The sequence below is a fragment of the Sceloporus occidentalis genome, unplaced genomic scaffold, assembly GCF_023333645.1.
Source record: "Sceloporus occidentalis isolate IW3139 unplaced genomic scaffold, rSceOcc1.0.p SCAF_8, whole genome shotgun sequence".
Taxonomy (NCBI): Eukaryota; Metazoa; Chordata; class Lepidosauria; order Squamata; family Phrynosomatidae; genus Sceloporus; species Sceloporus occidentalis.
Genome location: NW_028316988.1, coordinates 44,469,170 through 44,491,266, shown reverse-complemented (window position 1 = coordinate 44,491,266; position 22,097 = coordinate 44,469,170). Strand labels below are relative to the sequence as shown.

The window sequence follows — 22,097 nt, the reverse complement described above, 5'->3', positions numbered from 1 at the left end:
TCCTTCTGTGGCTGGATGAAGCACACAGTCATCTGGGCTAGTTTTTATTGATCGATCTCTTTCACCTACAATCTTACTCATACCTGGGCAGAAGTAACTCCCACTAATTTAACTGAGGCTTATTTCACAGTGAGTATATATAGAACAGCTATTTGTCCTACTCATTCTGACGTTGCGGCAGCATGGCATGACATAAAGATAATTCATTGATTTAAATAGCTCTGTGCTGATTTTTGAACCGAAAGCATTTAACCCCGAAATGCAAAGGGACCAAAGAGGTTTAACACAGAGACACCAAAAAGATAACCCCAATGAAAGATAGTATTACTTACCATGGCTGTTCTAGACTTGATAAACCAGTCAAATCGAAACTGGGGTGCATTGCGTACACACTGTCTTAGCTCTTCGTACACATTTTCTTTGTCAAACCCCATTTTGTGTAACATGCATATCAAGAATCTGTCTTCTTCTTCTGTGTAGTTTTTGCCTTTGTTTGTGCCATACTGAATACGTAGCTGATGAAAGGGGGCTTTATATCTTGCAATCTAAAGTTAAAAACAAAATAGTGAGTCACTTCTAAGAATATAATTCAGTGACCATTTATGAAACCTCAGCTACAGTGAGGTTAGTGGAAGTTCCCTAAGGGCTACTGAATCATTCCCTCCCCAAGACTTCAGTCACTTCCAAATCTTTCTGCTGGTGTAACAACCATAATGTATTTACACTGAGTATTTCAATTCATATGGCTTTATAAAGCTAAACCACTTATCACAAAAGAGAATAGCTTCGCCCACCACTGAATTAATGTAAGCTCTCTACTTAAAAATTAGAAAGGGACAGAGAATACTTTATCAGCGGGGAACATAACCATACGCTGGTTTCTTGGGGACAAAATGAATCAGAAGAAATATTAATTTGCAGAATTACTTTGACATCCAGGGCTTTTTTGATGCTAATCCTCCTCTGTATTCTGGCTTCCCCACGTTCAATCTGAGCCATGATCCTCTCAATATCCTGAAGTTCATTGCAACGTTCCCAAAATACAGCTGAAATTTTAAAAAATACAAACATTCTTTAAACATACCATTTTTTAAAAAAAATCCAATTACTGATTTTGTATAATTAACATCTCTGATCCTAAGGAATGGAGCGCAGCTTCCGGCCACTTTGGAGGCATATGTAATTTAAAGAGTATGCCTCTAAAGTGGCCAGAAGCAGCTTCATTTGGCCCATCTCTGGTCCCTTAGAGTATATTTATGTATACTTAACTAAGCAGCCTAAGCAGGTTTGGGGAGGGAGTCATGATGTGTCTCAATTATTACTGTTACAATCATGACTCAAGTAGTGATTAAGAATACGGAACAGTTACCTAGATTTACTCATCCGTATTCACGAAAGCTACTTAGTCACAACTGGGACACTATTGCCATGACTGTAACTCACACACTTTACTGGGCATCAGTTGCATGTGGAGAAGGAGGCCCATTCTGCCAGTGATCATGTGTGGATTTTGTGTCTGTCACATTTTTGCAAGGTGATTAGGCCAAGATTACTTAGGTAAATATATTTAATTAAGCACCTTAAACAAAATACTGACCAATCTTCTTTCTACATCCCATATTCTTCAATATTCCCTATCCCAGTAGAATGTAAAAACCCAACAAAAAGGTCCCCATCTTTCCGAAACCATCCTGAAAACGTTTCAACAAACCTGAATACTCAATAACTTCTTCAGGTGACTTTCCTTCCACCTCACGGGCAATATTATCTATGTCATCGCGTCCGTATTTTTCATTGGCTTTAATAAACTGGTTGAAGTCTCTCTTGTTCCAGTTTGTAAAACCCTGTTAAGCAAAAAGTTGCCATTAAGGTGAAAGAGGAAATGTTTTGCAAGATATTGCATCTTGGAAGGATACAGTTGGATTTGCTCATTAATGCTTCAGTACAATGTCACATAATAATTACAGGGGTTAATGGTCTAGCAGGATTTCCATAAACATCCATTATCCAGGGTTTATTACTCAGTCATAAAAACCTGAGCAAGTTATTTTTGCACACCACTCCTCATGCATCAGGGAGAGAACGGCTGGGGTTTGTTTTTTATTATTATTCATGCCTGTAAATGGCATTTCTCCAAAGAAACAAAGTTCAATCCTAATCTTAATGGATTTCCACTTATACCACACTTGAATAAGCACCAGTAACAAATAAAATTGCAAGAGTCTGAGGGCACTTGTCCAGATGTCATGGCAATCTCCTGGGCGCCCTGGAACTAAATGCAATAACATTCTGTTTTGAATACTTACAAAGCAAATGGTGAATGAAATGAACACCTGGATAGCAAGAAAACAGAGCCAAGACACCCACTTTCTCCTGCACAGTTTGATGCAGTTGCAAGAAACTTCTATTAACTCATGCTATGAAAGCATAAGCCAAAGGTGGCAATGTAATAAGGATTTAAAAAGAAAACCTGAAAAGTTCTCAAACCACAAAAAATACTTTCTATATAAATGATTTATAACTTTGCAGGGGGTTGGACTGGATGGCCTTGCAGTCTCTTCCAACTCTATGATTCTATGATTCTAGAAAACAGAAGGGCCATTCTCAAAAAACATGGAACGTCTCAGATCTGGCTCCAGCCAAACCTCTTTGTTGGAAAGCAAGAAGGGATACTGTTGTTGCTAACTGCCCTTGAGTCAGCCCCAACATGATGAAAATGTGGATGAGACATCTCCAAGAACCCCTATCTTCCACTGTTCTGCCTAGTTCCTACAAACTCAACCCCATGTCCTCCCTGAATGAGTCCATCCATCTGATGTGTGGTCTTCCTCTCTCTCTACTACCCTCTACCTTGCTTAGCATTATTGTCTTCTCTAATGAGTTGTATCTACTCATGATATGGCCAACGTACAACAGCCTCAATTTGATCACCTTGGCTTCAGGGAGATTTCAAGCTTAATCAGTTCAAGGATCCATTTGCTTATCTTGTTGGTCATCCACAGTATTCTTAGCACTCTTCTCCACCACCACACTTTGAATGTGTCGATTTTCTTCTTATCTGCTTTTATTCAATGTCCAGCCTTCACACCCAATACATAGTGATGGGAATACAACTGCCTGTACGATTCTAACTTTAGTGCTCAGTTGTATAGCTTTACCTTTTAGGATCTTGTCTACTTCTTTCACGGCTGTCCTTTTCCCATTCCTATTCTCATCCTTAAGAAGGGATGTATAATCCCTAAATTTCATCTTTTAAATTGTGCACCATTTCCATAGATAACCTGTATTTCACCAAATGCAGAAAGTGTTTGGGAAAAAGTAATTATAATAATTAATTTTGGGATGAAGATCAAACGGTTCTACGAAATGAGTTAGATTCTATGGTTCTTCTCTTAGTATTTAAGGAGTCTTCCGCAGATGGAATAATTTATTCTGCTGACAATCACTTCTTCCATTAGAGGAAACCTCTTTTATATGAGGAACAAACCTTTGGCTCCAATGCAATACAGCAATAGGTTAGCGAAAGATTAGCAAACATATCGCAACGGATTAGCAAAAGGAAATGCCACACTATATTCTGAACCAGAAACCAACAGCTATGAGAAATTTCACTTTGGTTGCACTGAAATAACCAGTTTTAGATTAATGAAAATACAAATCTATGCACACTTATTTACTACGAAGCCTAAAATGATGGTTGTTTTTGAGTAAACATGTAGAAACATACTGTGAAATGCCTAGCTATGTTTAAGACATTACCAGAAGCTTTAGCTTTCCCCACAGCTATTCTAGTCATAGTTCTCTGTGATCAAGTCTGTGTAGTAAATAATTCTTTCAAATAACTAGGCAGTAGGTAGACTTGAACTGCTCTGACAAGATGAAAGTTTACAGAGAAATATAAAACAAAAACCAGGTATTTTGGTATACATTTTCCCAGATATTAAATACTACCATTAAAGACTTCCAAAGCGACAGTACAGAAACTAAGAATGATTGGCTTATGTTGCAATTTCAAGTCAAGCTTCACTTCAATTAACAGAGGCAATTTAAATGTTCAAAGGACAATTACTAAAATAACCATTTAAGAGCACCACTCAAGCCTGCAAATACTTAATGCATAAATACATTAAGGAGAATGTGACAGCACTCTATGCTTCCTGCTTCATAATATTAAAAGGGAAAGAAGATCTAAAAATGATTTTCAAACAGAGCTACTTTTTACTCCCAAAAATGATTACACCGATTTTGACAGGACTGGTTAAATGCTGAAGCAAATCTAAGTTTGGATAGCTGCCCTGGATGGTTAAAAGTGAAACACCTAGCATGTAGTGGCTGGAACCACGCACTGTAATGTACATAAGTATGCCAATCCGAAAATGATAAGCAGTCATTATCTAAAGAGGAGGATAATTCATTGAGGGAACAAACGGTGGTTAGGGAATTCCAGGCTTTAGTTTCAACATGAATCTTGCCAGTTCTTCTCTAAAGTCTCATCTCTCTTTTCCTATTATGGAAAGCAGGGGCAACCTAATAGCTGCCATTGTAAAAGAAAGCACTGCATTGGAGCATTCCTTTCAAACCCATGTAATTAAGCAAGAATTTATGTATATGCCAGCAATACGGTTTCTGCAGCATTCCACAGGATCATGAAAGTCATCCCATGACATGTTGGCTGTGTGCTACAAGTTCTTTTGTCCCCCCCCCCCCCCCAAATTTAGCTTATTACACTATAAGCAGATATGATTATTAAAAGATTATATTGGAAAGCATTTTACCTGGGTGAGAAGTTTCTCCTTCTCTTCAGCCTCTTCTGCACTAAGAGGCGCCGACTCATCAATCTTCCGCTGTTCCTCTTTCTGAACCTGAGCTGCATTGGGGAGCTCAGGATTCCTAGGGACCTAAAATCAGTGGTGGAATGAATGAATAGTAGAAGAGCAATGCTATTAAGGGTTGTGTATATAGCCCTATCTATCTCCCTTTACAGCATTTTCCAGAAACACTACTCAGGCAGGATTGATGGATATCTCATCTACTGAGCATTTGTTAGAGCAGGAAATATTTCCCTGGCATCGGGACGCTGATAGAGAAACGTTGCTTTTACTGGTGTTTACAGGTCTTGGAAAGTTCTTCAGGCAAGGTGAATGTTGCACATCGTAACTCATCCATCTACAGTTGTTCTTTCATGGCTTGCAGGCACTTGTTCTGCAGAAGCATAATGATAACTGCAGCTAGTAAATAACCAACACACCTCAAGAGGGTCTTGTTAGGCCTGAAAAGGGCTCAAGGACGCCGTGAATGAGAAAGAGGGGGTGTGTGTAATGAAAACGCACACAGTCAGACACACACACTTACTCCAGTGATTATGCGATGAAGCAGGCATTAAGTTTTATAGTTATTTTTATCCTGTATCGAATAAACCTAAACCACAATTATTTGATATTCAGACAATCTTTACAATGCTTTGGCTTTCTTTAACGTTTCTAACAAGCAGCACCTAAAGTCATTGTTAGAAACTACCATTCAAACCCACACTATAATGTAATGTATCTTATAATTTAAAACAGGAACAAATCAGTTCTGATAGTAAAGGCTAGAGCAATAAAATAACTGGATTACTTTAAAAGCCCATTGCGAAAGAAGGGGAATGGTACAGACTGGACTCATCAGAATAATTAAGTCTTTGCCACCCTCCTAAAACTTGAGTGAAAGGAGACCAACTGAACCTCTTTTGTAACGGAGTGTCTCCACTAGATGCATATCTGGTAGAAAAGCAAGGAGCACAGTACATAAGGAAGCGATTACTCAATGACCCAGAAAGCCTTAAACATCAGACTGTAATAACCACTGCTCAGCTTGTGAGAGTGAAATCTGATCTCCTGTCACTGTGTTTGGTTTGACCCCATCACAGTATGTACAGATCTAAGCTGCATCGGCATTGCCGAAACAATCCGGTTTGACACCACTTTAACTGCCTTGCCTCAATGCTATGGAATTCTGGGAATGGTAGTGTGTTAGGGCACCAGTGCTCCATTTTAAAATGTCGCACAAATTCTATTAATTTCAAAATGTGGGCACATGGATATCAATGTTATTTGGGAGCGGTAGACTCTTACCTTGTAGCCTATAGTCTTGCGATAATAAAGAATCTCTTTTTCAAGAAGTTCAAATAGCCGTGGCGGAAAGAACTGGAAATCTTGAATATTTGGCTGTTTCGGAGGTCGTGGGGCCTTTGAAATTAAACACATCTATTATTAATGCCACACTGGGATTTGTATACTTGTCTTCAAACACTGGCAATGTTATGGTTTATATAAACAAGGTTATTCCGTTAGGGAGGGGAACATTCAATATAAAACTACAACTCTTTCACCTTTGGAATTTTTGGTTCACTGACACGGAGAGCTTCTCGGAAATAGGCATCCACAGCATAGTTGGCTTTACGCTCTCGTTTCGGAGGTTCAATCCATTCCATCATGCTCAGCTAGAAAACAAATTCATTTTTAAGGCTACTAAAATATAGCATGTATCCACTTATAAAGATGGTACTGCTGAATTCCTCAAGGTTTTTGGTCTGTTTAGTTTCCACATTCTACTTGATACTTCACGGTTTTAAAGTGACCAAAAGAAATTGGTTTTTTTAGTGTTTCATGTCCTCTCCATGAACAGATGAGTGATTGTCTACAATTGAGACCTGAATTGCAGTGATGTCCTGGATGTGCAAGTCAAACCTCATTGCCATGTTAGACTGAATTAAACGCTAAATGAGAAACATGGAAATACAGAGAACATCCTAAAGATATTCTGTACCTCAAAATAACCAACCAAAATATGGTCAGTTAAACATCCAGGAAAAGGTTTGTTAAACCAGCAAGTAAACCAGATGTCAGCTTCCTTTTTACTACCTGATTTAAAAAAAATTTGATCGGGACCTAAAACGGGGCCACAAAAATATGGCAAAACTGTCACCATGAATGGAGACAACTGGAGAAGTCCACTATAAGAGGACTTTAACAACCAAGCAGAAACACAGAGGAGCAGGGACTTCTTTGGGTAGACAAAGTGAACGCATAAACTGTTTGGGAACCAGTATTAGGCTCCAGTCACTCATTCTGTAATAGCATTTTTTTAAAAGACTGATTTACCCCTAATATAACCTACTTGGAGTGTCTACTTAGGTTTTTATGGCCCTCTTTAAGTAACATCATTCAATAATGACTGCAATGCAATCATATTTCTATTATCAGTATCATGGAAAATGTACCTTTTGCTTCCCTCTATAATCTTCTCCTTCAAAATTGTACAAACTCATTTCTGTATCCATAGTGAAGTTTCGAAGAGAGCTCTCGCCCATTTTTTGCAAACGTTCGTTCATTTCAGCCGTCTAAAGCAGATCACACAGACACACACAAAAAGAATATTGTCGCCTTAAAAATGTTGCTTCTCATAAATAAAACATAAAACTGACTTGATCATGCCAAATGAAAAGAACTAAAGAGTCCGAGTTCTGATGATTACAGGTTTAAGACAAACAATAATGAAGAAATTGTGCTGAAGTAATTTACGGCTGGCTCTAGATCAATCTGCCTCAACTTGGTGCTCTTCAACTATTTCAAATTACAACTCTCAGTGTTGCCGGTCATTATGTGTGTTGAGTGGGTCTGATGGGAGCTAAACACACACAAAGGGCACCAGAATCAGGAAAGCTGCTCTGGATCTTCTCACCTTTTTTTCACCTCTTTCTAAAATAGTGGTAATATCTTCATCGGTCAATTCACTGTCCTTGGAAGCAAATACATGGGTCGCTCCGTGTCGGATCATCTGCAGCATTTCATCTTTTGCCAGTTTGTTAGATTGCTGATCAATTAGTCTCCCTGATGCAGGAAACAAAGAAACAATGCTTCTTAGCATTTTCTACACAAGAGTTATATAGGAATTCATCTAAACAGGAGCTCAGCAAACCTGTGGAAAGTATAAGGAACATAATCCATGATCAAAATCCCAATACCGAACCTGTAACTGTGGTTTTTCGAGTGATCTCCACAAATGAGTTTTGCCTCTGCATAGAACATGACTAGAAAGTTCTAAAGCTGAGTAAGCTGGTGGAAACTTTTCAGCTGTGGTCTCTGTGCAGACACAAAACCCATTACTGTGTGATGCAGTTTTACAGCTCACATTTTACATCATGTAAAACATGATGCAGTTTTACAGCTCTCCTACTTTTACTGCTAAGCAGCTTGTCATCTGGCTAGGTATGGACTATTTGTGTGGCACTGACAATCACATCAGAAAAACAATATAAACTAGGAGAATGAAAAATCAGCATGTTTCAGTTACATTTAATTATCATAACTCTGATGCCATTTTAATGAGGAAGGAAGACTTTTGGTGCTCAAGAAATGTTTGTTATGAACTATTGAGATATTAACACTGAGACAGGCTTAGAAATGTCTATACATGTGACTCTATGATTCTATTCTATGATTCTATGACTTCAAAATTGGAAACGTTTTGTTTCCATTTTTACCTTCATGTTTTTAGAACATCACTGAAAATCACTGACGGCAGAACTATTTGCTGTGGTGGAACTATTTGCTGTGGTTGAACTGCTCTTTTTATGCCTTAGCTGATTTCTAAATGTTCGACTGAAATTTTAAGTTACCGCAATGCTAGAAACATGGAAACAGGAGGAAAATTTAATCGGCAACAGAATTCTTATTTGGAGCAACATCCCTCAATTACATCCCTGGGTCAGAGTCAACGTCTCCTTGTTCTTTAAAAACTTTAGTCCTAAGCCCTGAGCATTTACAAAAATGTTATGGGGTACCTTGCTGTATAACTATTGAGTCCAGCCTCAGTTTTATTTCGGCTCTCTCTACAATTCTCTCTTCAACAGTGTTGTCCGTGATGAGTCGGAATACCCGTACCGGTTTCTTCTGGCCAATACGATGCGCACGATCCTGTTCACAAAGACAATAAATTTAATAATACATCCACACAACAGATTCTGACAGAAGCAAAATAAAACATACAAACATATATACAACATCTGCAAATGTCAAGGTTATGTGTTATACGAAGATATTTTGTTGCTGCTGTTCTCATAGTTTACTCTATTACCTACATTATTCATACTATGCACTCCATTTTAGAAAGTGTTTCAAAGCTTGCCCTTTCTTCGGTAAATATTTTTAAAGCCCTGCTCTGAAGGAATGCAGTGGTGTTCCTATTCAAACTGGCAAAAGCCAACTGGAAGATCAATGTGGCTTCTTTTTTAACACACTGAGGCATGATTTCAACAGACTTTTGACCTAACATTGATTATATCATGGCTCCTGAGATTCTCTGAAATCTTAGTGTGTAACCATTTCAATATTTAAGTATTTATTGCATAAGAGTTTTTAACAATGGGCCATGAGCACTTTAAACATGAAGTAGAGAAAGCAAATATAAACAACCAAATGGTTGAAATAAATCCAATTTACATGTCTCAGTCCACAGCAATTCCAGAGTGACTTAAACTGCTAAATAACCATTGCTCAGTGGCTTTCCTCCTCACTGTCGTCCTTGTCTTTGTGGTCTGTGGACCAGACTTTATTCTAGCCATCGATCATTCATAACCCTTTGGGTCATCCCTTAGGATAAACCCCTTGGGGTCTGGAATTGAGTCCTCTCATCTAACTGACCTTAAGCCCAATCCACCAGAGAGGCACTTCATCTATAACAAAAAGTGAAGAGATAAGGTATTTTCTCTTTTGCACCACACTAATTCTGGGCTCACAACAGCAGTGTAAAATCAGACTGAATACCAAACAATGGTTTGGCTTTGTACAAGTGAACCTATGGTTTGGGCGCTCCTCCTCCCCATGGTTCTCACTCTGGTTTGGCACCACAAACAAACCAAGCCAAAGAAGACTCCCAGCTCTGTTGTAACTTAGCCTCTCAGGCAGAGTCTATCTCAGCGCTGGTTAACCTGATGTCTATGAAGGAACAATTCCAAGCTCTGCTTGAGACAGATGAAAAGACTGCTTACCATGGCTTGCAGATCAACTTGTGGGTTCCAATCAGAATCGTACAAGATAACAACATCAGCTGTTGCAAGATTAATCCCCAAACCTCCAGCTCTTGTACTCAACATAAAAACAAACTTTCTGCTGTTGGGAGCATTAAACGTGTCTATTGCTTCCTAAAAAGGAAAGAAAAACAGATTTCATTAAAATAATACCTCAGTGGGTGATTTAAAAACTCACGTCATTTTCATGGAAAGGTGTTGAGCCAAACATAATCATGGTAAGAAGGCTCTGAATCAAAACTATCAGAAGTACTCGAAGGCATTGGAACCCCAGAACATGAGATACAGATATCTTTTGGCTACACTGTTGTTTTTCACCTGTATTCTTTATAAATGCACCTTTCATTTATTGTGTTTTCAAGTGACCGTTCAAACTTAAATTAGAAGACTGAATGACATGAAAGAAACTCGAGAGACCATTCAATATTCCTGGATCAATCTCTGTTTATAAGACCTGTCACAGATAAAAATCCTTGCTTGGCAAGTTGGTGCCTTGGGAAGTGTAAATGCCAGTGGAGAAATGACTGGTCACTGTTTAAGAGTCCACTGGACAGCTATTGCCCAGGCTTCAACTTGCCTTCAGGACAGAACAGAATGAAAATTCAAGTGACTAGATAAATCCTTCTCACCTCTCTCTCCTCGTGTGGGGTTTGCCCATCCAACCGACAATACTCATAACCCCGCCACATGCAATAATCTTCCAGTATATCCAATAAACGGGTCATCTGGCTAAAAACGAGAACTCTAGAACCTGAGGCACAAACAAATGATAAGAATACATTTTATCATGCTGCCAAAGTGAAGTGAGAGCCATGTTTATTAAATAAAAGCTATATTTCATTTTCACATAGTGCTTTTGCTTCTCTCTCTCTCTTCCTCCACCTTTACTCTTCCAATAAAGGCTTTTAGTTTCATGCAGCCCACCCACAAGAGCCACAGTGCTAACACTGATCTCACTGCCTCTGCTTATTCTCCTTCCCATGGTTTCACATCCTTTGAGGTGCACTCACTACATGCCCAGCTGGTTATTGTGTCTGTTCATGAACACATTACATAACATATGCTGTTACTGGAAATAATGCCCCCCATTTTTCTATCTGCCCTCAAGAAAACATCGCTTCAATGTCCTCATTACTAGTCCTGTATCTTTCTACACAAATTGGGGGAAATAAAGGGGTACATTCATTGGTCCCAAATAGAAAGGAAGCTAAACCAGTTTCCTTTGCTTGGTCATCTAAGTCTCCAAAGTAAGAATCAGGTAATCAACTGCATCTCTAACTGTAATCTGTTTATCCCATATAATTCAATGGGATCCACCAAAGAACAATAAGCAATTTTCAAAGTAGCCACGTTAGTACCTTGCAGTATAAAAAGAAAGAAAGAAAAGAAAAGAAAAGAAAGAAAGAAAGAAAGGGGGAGGGGAGAATGTGGCAACACCTTTAGGACTAATAACTGCAACAACCCATTTTGGACTGTTTACAACCTAGATTCCATTTCCTTCTACATGCTACAGTTGGGTGGGCAACATGTTACAATTGGGACCCCCAAATGTATCCCCTGAAGCCCCCCCCCCTCAAAGCCTTCAGACTAAAAATATTAACAAAAATTCATAGTGATTTGCTGCCCAAAAACCACTCAATGTGTGTACAAATCACATCACTTCAAGGCATTCCAAATAGTGTTAGTGCGTCCCACCAGGTGTTTGTAGTGTGCAAAAATGGCTCTGCTCTCTGTGCAGTTGCCTACCCATGTGCTACAGTGCGAGTTGTAACTTAAACAGCTATTCATGACAGGCCTAACTTACCCTGTTCTTTGAGTTTTGATAAGAGTTTATCCAGAGCAACCATTTTACCACTGTTAGTCACAAGATGAGTGTCAGTGGTGTACGGAGGGCCAGGTTCAGCACCATCGAACAGGTATGGATGGTTACAACACTTCCGCAGCTGCATCAGAATGTTCAACAATCGCATCTTATCCATTTTCCCGGCTGAATTCAGGATGTCAATATCTTTCATCAGAATTTTAGTATACCTACAAGTTTATTCAATAATGTTAAACAGATGTTTGTCTTTAAATGCACGTCAAAACCTAAACATATTAACATATGGATTTCTTTCAGTCTATATAGGGTTACTTTGAAACAAGTGCTATCTCCACCATGCATTTTGACTCAAAAATCCTGGAATGGAGGCAACACCTAGGACTTGATAAAACTGTGGGTCAAGTTAAACTTGGGTACAAACTTGGATTTCCCTGTTTACAGATTTTCAACACACTACCCCAGCAGAGTGGCCTAATTTTAAGAGAAAGGAAAAGAAGCCTTACCATTCCCTCTGCATTTTGCTGAGTCCCAGATAAATTTTCACTTCTTTTTTAGGAGGCAGGCTCTTCTCCACTTCAGCTTTTATCCGCCGCAACAAGAATGGCTTTAAAACCTGGCAGAAAAATGATCAACACATTGCCGCAGGTCTATTACACCACTCTGAGCACTACCCACCTTGCCTGATTCCCGGAGCTATTTGTTTGTATATTACAATGTTCATATCCCCCTTCTCAAGCAAGAAACATTGTTATACTTACTGCATGGAGTCTCTCCACAAGTTTTTGATCGCCAAGACAATTTTTAGTGTCAAACCATGAGTCAAAATCCTACAGATATCAAAGGAAAAAAAGTATTAATGCTGTGATTGTGTTTCCAAAGGTTAGCAGCATTTAATTTAGACCAAGAAGAAATTCTAAGTATGATTTACATGTTAAAAGAACATGCATCTTCCACTCAAAACAGCATGGCCATGTCAGTTTCTCCCTGCCTACATCATGTAGTAAAACATGCTCCATGCCCTGATACCATTTTGTTTCTGGCAGAGATACAGTTTGCTGGCTGTCAGTGTCATGATGTCTGGGGGAAAGCTGTTAAACCTATTTAAATGCTGTTACCTGAATATGCTTTATTTTATTCTTCCCTCCACTGTTCCACACTAATTTTTCATCTCTTATTCTGTAAGCCAATAAAATATAAAGGCACCCTCTCTATTTTTGCAGAAACTAGATTAACAATAAGTGTGGTAAAGAACAGCATGATTTTAGCGTCAAACCCAATCTCACCTCTGCAGAATTGAAGACGTCGGGTAAAAGGAAATTGAGCAATGCCCACAGCTCATGGAGATTGTTCTGTAAGGGAGTTCCTGTCAATAGCAACCGATTGGTTGTCTTGAATTCGCGTACAATCTCGGATAGCTACAAAAAAAGGTAAAAGCATATTTATTATAGCCCAAAATACATGTTTACAAACTGGAATCCCAAGCATTTCAGAACTGAGTTCCAGGCTACCACATTTCTTAAGATAAAATTGTTTTTAAATGAGAATCAAGAACTGCTGCTTTAATCCCTACTAACATCCTTTCCCCATATTCTAATAGGAAGTACGTGGAGATATGTACTTCTGTCTCGTTTTTTCGAAGCGAATCAAAATGTGTTTCTTCCCCACAAAACTGTCGTTTTTCTCTTCTATATAGCTCTATTCTAGTATTACAGCTTGAGGTACCTACAGAAATAAAATCCTTGCTTACCTTAGATTTTTCATTCTTTATACGGTGGGCTTCATCAATCACCAGATATCGCCAGTTAAATTTTTTGAAGACAGACTTCTCTTTAATCACCATTTCGTAGGAGGTCACACAGACATCCCATTCTCCAGGCATCATAACATCACGGATGAACGCAGCCTAATGAAAAATGAACATGCTAAATACTTCTAGGTAAGATAAAGGAACTGGGTACGTTTAGCTTGGAGAAGAGAAGATTGAGAGATAACAAGATAGCTTTAAATATTTGAAGGGATGTCATACAAAATATGGAGTAAGCTTGTCTTCTGCTGCTCCAGAGATTAGACAAACCAATGAATTCAAGTTACAAGAAAAGAGATCCCTGCTAAAGACCAGGAAGAACTTCTCTACTATAAGAGCCGTTTGACAGTGAAATGGACTGACTCAAAGGGTGGTGGACTCTCTTTCTTTGGAGGACTTTAAATAAAGGTTAGATGGACATCTTCCAGGACTGCTTATTTGCAGATATCATTGATGGGCTAATCAATTGGTCCTGTTATTTTCTGTAAAGTGCTATTCAATAAATAACAGTTACAGGGGAAATGTTCTTGAGGCATCACACATACTGACATGTACAGCATGATTTAACTGCTACTCACTTACTCTAGCATCCTTGTCCCCAATGAGACACACAGCACGTAATGATGGAACCCAGCGTTTAAATTCATTCATCCAGTTGTGCAATGTCGATTTTGGAACCAGAACCATGTGTGGACCGGGAATGTTTCGGTAATGCTTCAGGTAGCCCAGCAATGCAATAGTTTGCAGTGTCTTTCCAAGTCCCTACCGAAAGAACAACAACAATAATTATGACAGTAGTAATGAAGTTGTGTTTCACTTTTAGCAGCACTAAACTAATTTCCATTTATAACGGTGCATGGTAAAGTATAATCTGTGGTACAGAAATCTGCTATAATTTCAGTATATTGCAATATGCAAATTACAACTCTGGTTAGAGTTTATTTTGAGACAATAAAAATACAGCTTCTCATAAGCATGTAATACACAAGAAATATTACAGATAATGAATGCTTTAATTACATTTTGCTCTGAACCGTGTTGCTACTGAATATTTGAGTCTCAGACTATATTACAGTTATGCATTATTCATTTTCCCTTGAATTACACAAAACTTTTGTTCCCTGACTCCATGAGATACATGGTGCGCTGCTATTTTTCTACACACAGAAAAGGGGAGGCATTAACCACAAAAGAACCGGAAATGTAAACCTGAGCTAGCCGTAACATTTCTTCTCTGCCATGCCCAATATACTTCCACATCAAATCAACATTTGACCCTGTGAAAAATCATTCAGGATCTGAACCTATAATGGAGTCGCTTCAAGACAGTAATATTGCCCTAATAAATGATAGCTAAGAATGAGGACTGCATCCAAAATTCTGCCACATCCTCTTCTTTTGTATGACACAATTACAGCCAAATCAGACTCAAATTATAAAGTAGGATATTATGCAGTGTAAGATGAATAAGCCATAGTTCCCCAGCTCAGATGTAACAGAAAGCGGTGGTTTAACAAAACCCAGAAGGAAGGAAGAGAGATGGTGGAGTGAGAACACAATGCTGGTTTTTACTCTAACACAGCATGGCTTATTAAACAGAGCGTGGTACACCTGAACTGTCCCAGTGCCTCAAACCTCTACAGAATGACCTACAACCAAGCGAATCAGTGCAGAATTCACTGTTCATTTCAATAAGATAGGAGTGACTCTTTTGGCAGCAACCCGTGTCCATTTATTGCACAGCAGTTGTATCACCAAACCTACCCAACTTACAAGCAGCCATTTCTTTCATCACCAGGAGCAAGTAGCAATCACCTATATAGGCAATCAGACAGAAAAAAGCTTTTGGAAATTGGGAATTAGTTGATTCTTTTCTCCTGGAACCTAGTTATTCATTCCAAATGACTAACATAGAAGCATATGAGTAGGTGGGCTATTAAAACTGTACTATTAATGGGGATGCAAATATATGCATATTAAGTATTATTTAAAATAGCATAGACTTGCCTGGAGTCCAGAGTTTGATTTCCAGGTCAGCTATGAAACCCAATGGGTGACCCTGGGCAAGTCACATGCGCTCAGCCCCAGGAGAAGGCAATGGCAAACCTCCTCTGAACAAATCTTGCCTAGAAAACCCCATGATAGGTTTGTCCTAGGGTAGCCATAAGTCAGAAACGACTTGAAGGCACACGACAACAACAACAAAAGTACCTTCTAAAAGCTATACAATGATAAAAAAGTCCCCACGCAAAGGCTCACAATCTACTAGACATGGTACAAAAGCAAAAAGGAATGGAGAAGGAAGAGGAAAGCAGCATAAAATAAAGAACACACACAAGTCTTCATGAGATGCTTACCATTTCATCTGCCAGAATTCCATTCACACCATTTTCATATAAGGAGATCATCCAGTTCAAGCCCCTAACCTGATAATCACGTAAAGTTCCTCCTTTTACATCTGTAAAACACAAAACAGTGCCTCATTACTTACACATTCAATTATAAGAGTAATTCAAAAAGAATGTTGCATAAGTAAAGGTGTTCTTATTTGCACATTCCTTTTTCATCACCCTGTGTGTATGTTTATAAACGCATGCACACATACATATTCTTAGCTCAAATAAGTAAACATAGAAAGCGATCCACGGTTATACTCACATGAAGGAGATTCCTCAAATCTAACACACACGTTTGAGGTTTTTCGACTCTCAGAAAGGAGTTCTTCATCCTCCTCTTGCTCTGTGCGCCTGTGGCGATAACTGCAAAGTGCACGAAGAAATGAAAGTCAAGCAGATGTACTGAAGTATTTTCAGCACACAGGGAATATTCCATGTACTGTATCTGTAATCTAGTGGTCATGCAGATGGGCAGGAAAATGTGGGCAGAGGCCGTTCCGCCCGTGGTCACCCAGGGACTGTGGCAACTGCAAAGCCTGCTGTTAAATTGGGCGACTGCCATGGTCTCAAATAGGCCACCAGCAAGGAATGGTTTTCCCCACTCCTTTTTTCAGCGACCTGAGGTTTTGTAAGCTGGCCATAGTGCAGCTTCCAGCTGATCTAGGGGTGTTCATCATCTGCGTACCATGCCCCCAAAGCAGACAGAAGCCGCTCTTTTTTGCCCATGTATTTTGGACCCTAGAAACCTGTCATCCTCACCCCACCCACTTCCAATACATGGGTCACCATATATTACATGAAGTGAAACTTTTAAGTATACAGGGTTTTCCCTATTCTAAAGCTAGCAATGAGGAAGCTTAGCATCTGTCACTGGCCTCTTTTAGGACTACCTAATAAACCTAAAGAGAATCAAATATACCCGCAAGCATAACAAAGGACTAATTTTTACTGAAATGGTAAGCATGTACCATAGGTAAATGAGTGCCACATGGAGGCTCTTACAGCTGAATGCTCCTACACACATAAAGTCTTCACATATAGAGAACATAAAAGGTTGACTTGATCAGTTTTACTCCCTTGGCATAGAGGACTGTTCAACGACATGAATCTCCATTGGAATTAGTGACAGTGTAGATACAGGTTTACCCAGTCAGTGAGAAATTCAGTGAGGTCTAAATATGTAGAATCAACAGTCTCATCTTAAGCCATCATCTGAACTGACATTAAGTTTTGACTGGATCCTAATTTATTATTATTATTAAGCTTTATTTCATTCTGTCCTTTGATTCCATGCAAGAATTAACGCAGCCCAAAGGACTGTTACATCAACCACAGCAAAGAATCATTGCAGCACTCAGGTTATAAGGAATCAAATTTAAAATGAAATATTTATATGAAAACACTGTAAGTTAAATATAAATAGGGAAAATTTTCTGAAGGAACGATCAGACAAATGGACAACAATTTGAAAAGGTATTTAAGGAGGCTATCCTGCAATAAAGTATGTACCACTCGTGAACATTAACAAGAGCAGAGAACTCAATCAAACACGTTTTACCCTGCAGGCTTTGGGAAGCGTTTTGAGCCATTATTAAGAACCATGTAGAACTTGAACTGCATGTTTCCCATTAAGTATTGCATACAAATTGCATATAATAAAATTTAAGCTGCAAACAGTCACTTAACACTAAACGTAACATCAGACAAAAATGTAAAAATCAAAACATACTCTCCAGCAGAAAGCAAACACTGCTTTTCATCCTTCTTTATCCGCGGCCGTCCAAGCTTCACTTTCAAGGGAGATGTTGGTGATTTCTGGGCTGCAGGTTGAATGAAATGAGCAAAGAGTTCTGTCTGCTTCAGCAGGAATTCAAATCTTTTTGCTCGGTCCGTTTTCTATAACGAAACAATAATATAAATATAAATTTGTGACCTTATATACACCTATATAGAGGGTCGTACTCTTCCACAGCAAGAACACAATCAAGTATGTGTTTGTCCAGTTCACAGTCGAAATAGTGTGCGTCAATGACAGAAAACTATCTCAGCTGTCCTACACACCAACGAGTTCATCACAAGAGACTGTTCAATTGGAATTATAGTAGCATAATGGCATCTTTGGCAGGTACTTACCACAGAAGCAATGAAAAGGTGCTCTCCACAAATGACTGAATGCAAAGCAGCAACAGGAGAGACATGAAACTGTGTGATACATACTTGGCAAAGATGCTATTATCCTACTGTAATTGTGCTTTATGATAAACTCTGAAATTCTATCTATATTCACTTGGGAGTAAGCCCCTAGTCAACTTATTCTACGTAAGCAAGCACAGAATTGGATTGAATATATAAGTTTGCTCTAGTAATTGATTGATACATATGATAGCATAAATTTTAAGTATTTCAAATATAGTGTTTAGAAATTTACACATACACACATATATATATACATTGTGATGACTGCTGATGCCAGTCATGACTGAAAAGAATAACAGCATGTAAATGTTTTAAGAACAGTGATAATAAATGGGTATAAGTATTTGACTTTTTAAAATCAAACAAAGCTTAATAATGGACATATCAAAGGATTGATGTTCTCTCAGAAAACCATAGGATCCTAGAGTTGGAAGAGACCTCAAGGGCCATCCAGTCCAACCTCATTCTGCCATGCAGGAACTCTCAATCAAAGCATACCCAACAGATGGCCCTCCAGCCTGTTTAGAAGTGGGTGGCACAGGCCATGCTCCCTCTGGTGAGGACATTTTCTGTCCCATGTGTTTCTCAGGCTGCAATAGGATCTCCCATACCTGTTGGGATCCTGGGTGCCATTGGTCCAGAGATGGAAAGGAAGGGGGAGACCAATGGTTTATGCTCCCATCTGCCCTACTGGCAGAGTCCCAAACCTTATGCTAGGCATAGTTCCTCCAGTGGCAATGGCAGAGGCCTCCTGGCAATGCTTGCCCTGAGCGAGGGCATTAGATCTGGCAAAGGTTTCCTTGCTGGCTGGAGAGAGAGGGCCCTGGTACTCACCCCTTTTCCTGTGTCTTCTGGCTGGCTTGCCTCTCTGACCTTGGCCCTGTTTCAGGCTGGGCAGAGGCGATGCAGAGAAATCCTTTGCCATGGCTTTTGGCTGGCCTGTCCTCTGAACCCTGGCCCTAAATGGGCTGGGCAGAGATGATGAGAAGGGAAGTTTCCATGACTTCTGGCCAGTTTCCTCACTGATCCCTGGCCCTAAACAGGCTGGGCAGAGGTGATGTGGAGAACAGAGACACGGAGGGGATTCCCATGGCTCCCATGTGCTGCAATGCTATTTGCAGAAATCTCCTGTGTATTTTGTATTGTCTATGTATTTTATGATGTTTATACTGTGGTAAACCAGCTTCCGAAGGGAGAAGTGGGAGATATACATACAAAATAATAATAATTATTATTATTATTATTTATTAAAGGTATTATCACTTAAACCCCTATAGAACAAAATTTACCATCTTCTCTTCATATTCTGGATCAACTTCCTTTTCAGATTTCGATGCCTTCGGAGGTGGCTTGAGTTGAAATGGCGGGTCATTCTTCTGAAAACACAATTAAAAACATGGTATGAAGTCAGAAGGGCTAACAAATGAAAGAAGCGTTGCCTCTAAAAACCTAGAAGAGAAGGTTCTATTGGTGTTTACAAAATGGAGGTAGAGTTCATGATTAGAAATGAGTCCTAAATAAATACCCCAACATCCCGAGGTCTGTGCAGCTGTTTGCAATATTGCCTAGAGAGCTATAAATGTATGATGCACAAACAGCAATCCAACCCAGTAACACATAGAAAACAGCTTTTAAAAACAGCCAGAAAATCCAAAAAACATTCAGGAAGGTGGATATCTGACAGTTTGCTGTTGAAAGATTAGGGCCCATAAAGACAGGCCAAAATAAAGCTGCTTCGGGTCACTTTGGAGGAATGCTATTTAAATTATGCATGTGTCCTAAGAGGCCAGAAGCCATGCTCCAATCCTAAGGACTGGAGCGCAGCTTTGGTGCAGCTTCTGGCCTCTTAAGATGCGTGTGTCATTTAAACAGCATACCTCCAAAGTGACCCGAAGCAGCTTTATTTTTGGCCTGTCTGTATGGGCCCATTAGTCATAGATTTTACTGACAATACCTGTGACATCTGAACAAATCTTGCCAAGAAAACCCCATGGCCTTAGGGTCTCCATAAGTCGGAAGCAAGGAGTTACACTCTCTCAGCCTCAGAGGAAGGCAATGGCAAAAAACCCCTCTGAACAAATCTTGCCAAGAAAAACCCATGATAGGTTGGTTCGCCTTAGGGTTTCCAGAAGTCAGAAATGACTTGAAAACACACAGAAGGAAAACAATATGGGGCTGACCCCCGTCTCCCTCCCCTCCACCAAAAGGGCCATAGAAACCCACTGGATGTCCTTAGGTCAGTCACACACTCTCAGCCTCAGAATTTATGTAAGATGTATTCAATTGATTTAAGACACCAGCCACCACTGCATTAGTCTCAAAATGCAACAAACTTCAGGCACAGAGACACACATATATATGAAGCCAGTGTGGTGTAATGGTGTGGGTGATGTAGACCAGGGTTCAAATACACAACCTGACCTGGAAACCCACTGGGTGACCCTGGGCAAGCCCCACTCTCTCAGCCTCAGCATTCATGTAAGATGTATTCAATTGATTTAAGCCCCAGCCTCCTCACTGACTTGGAAGACACCAGCCACCACTGCATTCGTCTCAAAATGCAACAATCTTCATGCACAGAGACATATATATATATATATATATATATATATGGAGCCAGTGTGGCGTAATGGTGTGGGTGATGGACTAGGGCTCCGTGAGACCAGGGTTCAAATACACAACCTGACCTGGAAGCCCCACTCTCTCAGCCTCAGGGGAAAGCCATGGCAAGGAGCCCCTCCGAACAAACCTTGCCGTGAAAACCCCAGGATAGGTTCGCCCTTGTGTTTCCATCAGCCTGAAAGACAGAGTCACACTCTCTCAGCCTCAGAGGAAGGAAGGCAACTGCAATGGCGAAGGGTCTGGAAACCATGAATCCCTATGAGGAAGGCCTTAGGGAGCTGGGGATGTTTGTACTGGAGAAGAGATGGTTAAGAGGGGTGGCATGACAGCCCTCTTTAAGTATTTGAAGGGAGGTCATGTTGAGGAAGGAGCAAGCTTTTTTCCTGCTGCTCCAGGGAATAGGACCCAATGGAGCAATGGCTGCAAAGTACAGGAAAAGAGATTCCTCCTCGACATTAGGAGCAAGGTCTTGGCAGTAAGGAAGGAAGGAGGAGTGCTTTGGAGGCTGGAGGGCCCTCTGTCAATGGGGAGGCTTTGACGGGGAGTTCCTGCATGGCAGAAGAAGGGGTTTGGGACGGGGGCCTTTGGGGCCTCTCCCGACTCCTCTGAGCAAGCCCTGCCAAGAAACCCCTGACAGCTCCTCCTCCTCGGGGTCTCCATGAGTCAGAAGCAAGGAGCCACTCTCTCTCAGCCTCCCAAGACAGCTCCGCCTGAAGGCACTGCTTCCCGACCCTTGGCCTCCGAGATCTGTATTCGAGACTCCAACTCCCAGAATCCCTGCGCAGACACCGCAATGGCTGAGGCTTCTGGGAAATGGAGTCCCTCCCGGCCTCAATGGGGCCTTACCTCGTCCAAGCCGGGCTCCTGCGGCGAGGCAGAGGCCAAGGAGGCGAAGGCGGCGGAGGTGGAGGGCTCCTCGTCGCCCTCGGGGCTGGCAGAGGACGTAGGAGCCGCGGAAACGGCGACCGGAGCGGCTTCGGCCTCGGGAGCGGCTTCGGCGGCGTCCATTTTGTTTTGGCAACCAGCGCCTAAGAGAAGGGGGCGGGTCCCCCTCGAAACCCAGCCCCTTTTACTCAGCCCCGCCCTCTTTCCGTTCCTCCTCTTATTATTTCCTTTGGGACTTCATCTCCCATAATCCCACACCGCTGGCCAACACGGCAAAGGCTCCTGGGAGTTGAAGTCTAAAGT

At 40.4% G+C, this 22,097-nt stretch overlaps 1 protein-coding gene across 1 annotated transcript in view; it reads right to left on the bottom strand.

The window, feature by feature from the left end:
* LOC149308808 (SWI/SNF-related matrix-associated actin-dependent regulator of chromatin subfamily A member 1) overlaps positions 1–21,949 on the bottom strand; it is a 31,960-nt gene extending 10,011 nt beyond the window's left edge. Inside the window, exons 1-22 of the mRNA XM_089536503.1 lie at positions 21,756–21,949; positions 19,577–19,663; positions 17,821–17,987; positions 16,354–16,454; positions 16,053–16,153; positions 14,278–14,457; positions 13,639–13,794; positions 13,175–13,306; positions 12,650–12,718; positions 12,395–12,504; positions 11,874–12,100; positions 10,699–10,820; positions 10,031–10,183; positions 8,825–8,957; positions 7,723–7,871; positions 7,262–7,381; positions 6,371–6,481; positions 6,114–6,227; positions 4,776–4,898; positions 1,712–1,844; positions 928–1,046; positions 333–545 (exon numbers count right to left, since the gene is read on the bottom strand). Coding sequence (XP_089392629.1) covers positions 333–545; positions 928–1,046; positions 1,712–1,844; positions 4,776–4,898; positions 6,114–6,227; positions 6,371–6,481; positions 7,262–7,381; positions 7,723–7,871; positions 8,825–8,957; positions 10,031–10,183; positions 10,699–10,820; positions 11,874–12,100; positions 12,395–12,504; positions 12,650–12,718; positions 13,175–13,306; positions 13,639–13,794; positions 14,278–14,457; positions 16,053–16,153; positions 16,354–16,454; positions 17,821–17,987; positions 19,577–19,663; positions 21,756–21,917 — 2,982 coding nt within the window. The 5' untranslated portion in view covers positions 21,918–21,949. The remainder of the gene's footprint in view (positions 1–332; positions 546–927; positions 1,047–1,711; positions 1,845–4,775; positions 4,899–6,113; positions 6,228–6,370; positions 6,482–7,261; positions 7,382–7,722; positions 7,872–8,824; positions 8,958–10,030; positions 10,184–10,698; positions 10,821–11,873; positions 12,101–12,394; positions 12,505–12,649; positions 12,719–13,174; positions 13,307–13,638; positions 13,795–14,277; positions 14,458–16,052; positions 16,154–16,353; positions 16,455–17,820; positions 17,988–19,576; positions 19,664–21,755) is intronic.
* Positions 21,950–22,097: the final 148 nt, after the last annotated feature.